Source organism: Gekko japonicus, unplaced genomic scaffold (genome assembly GCF_001447785.1).
Source record: "Gekko japonicus isolate JY-2015 unplaced genomic scaffold, Gekko_japonicus_V1.1 scaffold8725, whole genome shotgun sequence".
Classification (NCBI taxonomy): Eukaryota; Metazoa; Chordata; class Lepidosauria; order Squamata; family Gekkonidae; genus Gekko; species Gekko japonicus.
Genome location: NW_015162727.1, coordinates 6,177 through 8,563, shown reverse-complemented (window position 1 = coordinate 8,563; position 2,387 = coordinate 6,177). Strand labels below are relative to the sequence as shown.

The window sequence follows — 2,387 nt, the reverse complement described above, 5'->3', positions numbered from 1 at the left end:
ATGTTCACGGTGAACTGCAGGCAGGATGGATGCCCTGGGAGACAGAATCCGGCAGGGAGCACCAGGAGGCGGGGGCTGAGCCCCCCCAGCACACTCGTGCTCATGCGTTGCCAAAGGAAAGGTGGCGCTCTGCACGTGCTTAGACACACTCTGCCCTTACTCCTACTGCATCCACTTGGCGGACGGGCCCCGTACGCTGGACCTGACCCACCTGTCCAGCTCCCCTGCCCCCAGCAACGCACCATGGAGGAGAATACGCCGGCCCACCAGTAACCTGCCCCCACCTCTGCTCCTCCTTCCCACCCCACCAGCCCTCCTCCTGTGTGTGTGTGGGGGGGGAGCCCTTGTGCATGCCCCCAGCCTCACCTGAGCGCCCACAATCTGCACAGGAGATGAGATCCTCGGGGCAGCCAGTCTTCTTGGAGCCGCCTAGACAGAAATCACAATAACCGTTTGGTATGACTGTGCCGTCCGGGGCTTTCTTAGCTGCAAAACAGCAAGGAGAGGCCAAAATCAAGGGTGGGCGACGCAGACCCCCTGCGCACCCGACATACTCCTGCCCTACGGGGGAGGGGAGACCCCACCCCCACCTCCTTCCACCTGCCCACAAAAGCTCTCCCTCCCATGGCCCACCTGCCCCTGGCAAGCTTGGACACCGGGTTGTCACCCACGGCCACCTGAACATTTGAATCGGCGGTGGGCTGCCCTTCACACATTACAGACCCCCATGTGTGGCGCTTTGACCCCCTAGCAGAGAACAGCAGGCGCCCTCATCTGTGGACGGTGAATCTACTGTGCCCCACGCCCAAGCCCACTGAGGCTGCATGGGGCGTGGCGGTGTGCCTGTGCGCGATTTCCCAAGGGGAAGCAAACCTCATGCAGGAAGACTCCCCAAGTTCCCCCATCCTCCTAGCTGTGGGGGATGCCTCACCATTTCCCCCCCCCCACTCCCACTGTCTGCCCCTCACTCCATTTTGGTCAATGCACACCCACCCACCCGGCACTGGGTATCCCAACTCCCGGGGGCAGAGCAACGGAGGCAAAGGTGACAGGCTGTCCTTAGCAAGAGACTTCCCTGTGCCGCTCTGTCTTTCAGGCGCCCGGGCCCTGCCCACCCCCACCCTCTCCCCAGCGTCTCACTCAATCCATTCTAGGAGAGGAAAGCGGGGAATCCTGCCGGGTCCTAGACACAAGCTGCCCTCTCTCCCCCTGCCTCCCCACCCCCACAGGCTGCCGTGGCATTTACCTGTGTTCCTGCGATGGTTCTCTGGGACCCAGTTCAGCTCTTTGTAAAACTCTGGAAGAAGCAAGAGAATGGCATTTGAGAAGAAAAGAAAAGTGAAAACCCTGCAAAACAGAATCTCTCTGAAGCAGCCAAAGGGGCAACTCGTACAGAGAATGGGGGAATTAAAACGTCGGACCTGAAGACCACCCACTGTCCAGAGCACCCCGCCCTTTGAGGACCTCCAGCGTCCCTGACAAACAATTGTCCAATCTCTGCTTTAACACATCCGAGAAGGGAGGACCCACCACCGATGTCCCCTCTAAGCTGAGTTAGTGTGAGCTGGCTCAGGTTTTTTAGCCTCTGGCTCACACATTTTTGCCTTAGCTCAGGGTGGATGAGGCTCCAGAGCAAACAAACTGATGCAGCAGCCAAACTGCTCGCTCACAACTTTTAACGCCTGGAGCTCACAAAGTAGAAATGTTGCTCACAAAACTCCACCCACACCGAATGGCCTTCTTACGGCGAAAAAGTTTTCCCTGATATAATCCCATCGATCTCTTCCCACCCACCCCCCACCCCCAACTGACACCCATTGCTGCAGGTCCTGCCCTGGGCTACCAGCTGAAAGGGAGCTCCCCTCTCCTCCCAGGGACAGGCAGCCCAGTCCTTAAAAACACTTCTCCAGATTTGAACAGTAAGAGAAGCAAAGACCGGAGGCCCCTGACTGAAGAAGGGCCTGCTGGGGACCGACCCCAGGGCTGCTGGCCCCCCGGGCCAAGTCCGGCCAGAGAGAGGCCCTTCTGCCACTCTTGGGCGGGAGGGGGAAGAAGAGATGGGATCTCTACCCTTCCCTACCCGAGGGAGTCTCCCAGAAGGTGTTTCAGAGCAGCTTACAAACTCCTTTCCCTCCCCCTCCCCGCAACAGACAGACACCCGGGGAGGTGGGCGGGGCTGGGAGAGCTCAGAGAGAACGGCCCAAGGCCCTCCAGCAGCTGCTGCGAGTGGCGGAGGAGTGGGGAGAGTCTGCGCACTCCACCACCGCCCCAGAGTGGCTCTCCGCCGAACGGGAATGCCCACCCGCTGGCCTCCCCTCGGGCGCTCCGCGTGGCGCTCAGGGAAGGGGTCGCGCCGTCTGATGGGGGCGGGGAGGGAGGGAAGGAGG

At 60.6% G+C, this 2,387-nt stretch overlaps 1 protein-coding gene across 1 annotated transcript in view; it reads right to left on the bottom strand.

Moving 5' to 3' along the window:
* Positions 1 to 5: 5 nt before the first annotated feature.
* Positions 6 to 2,387, bottom strand: part of LOC107106396 (zinc finger protein neuro-d4-like) — a gene marked incomplete at both ends in the record, with an annotated part of 7,859 nt that continues 5,477 nt past the window's right edge. The window contains 3 exon segments of the mRNA XM_015406531.1: positions 6 to 34; positions 367 to 486; positions 1,247 to 1,297. Coding sequence (XP_015262017.1) covers positions 6 to 34; positions 367 to 486; positions 1,247 to 1,297 — 200 coding nt within the window.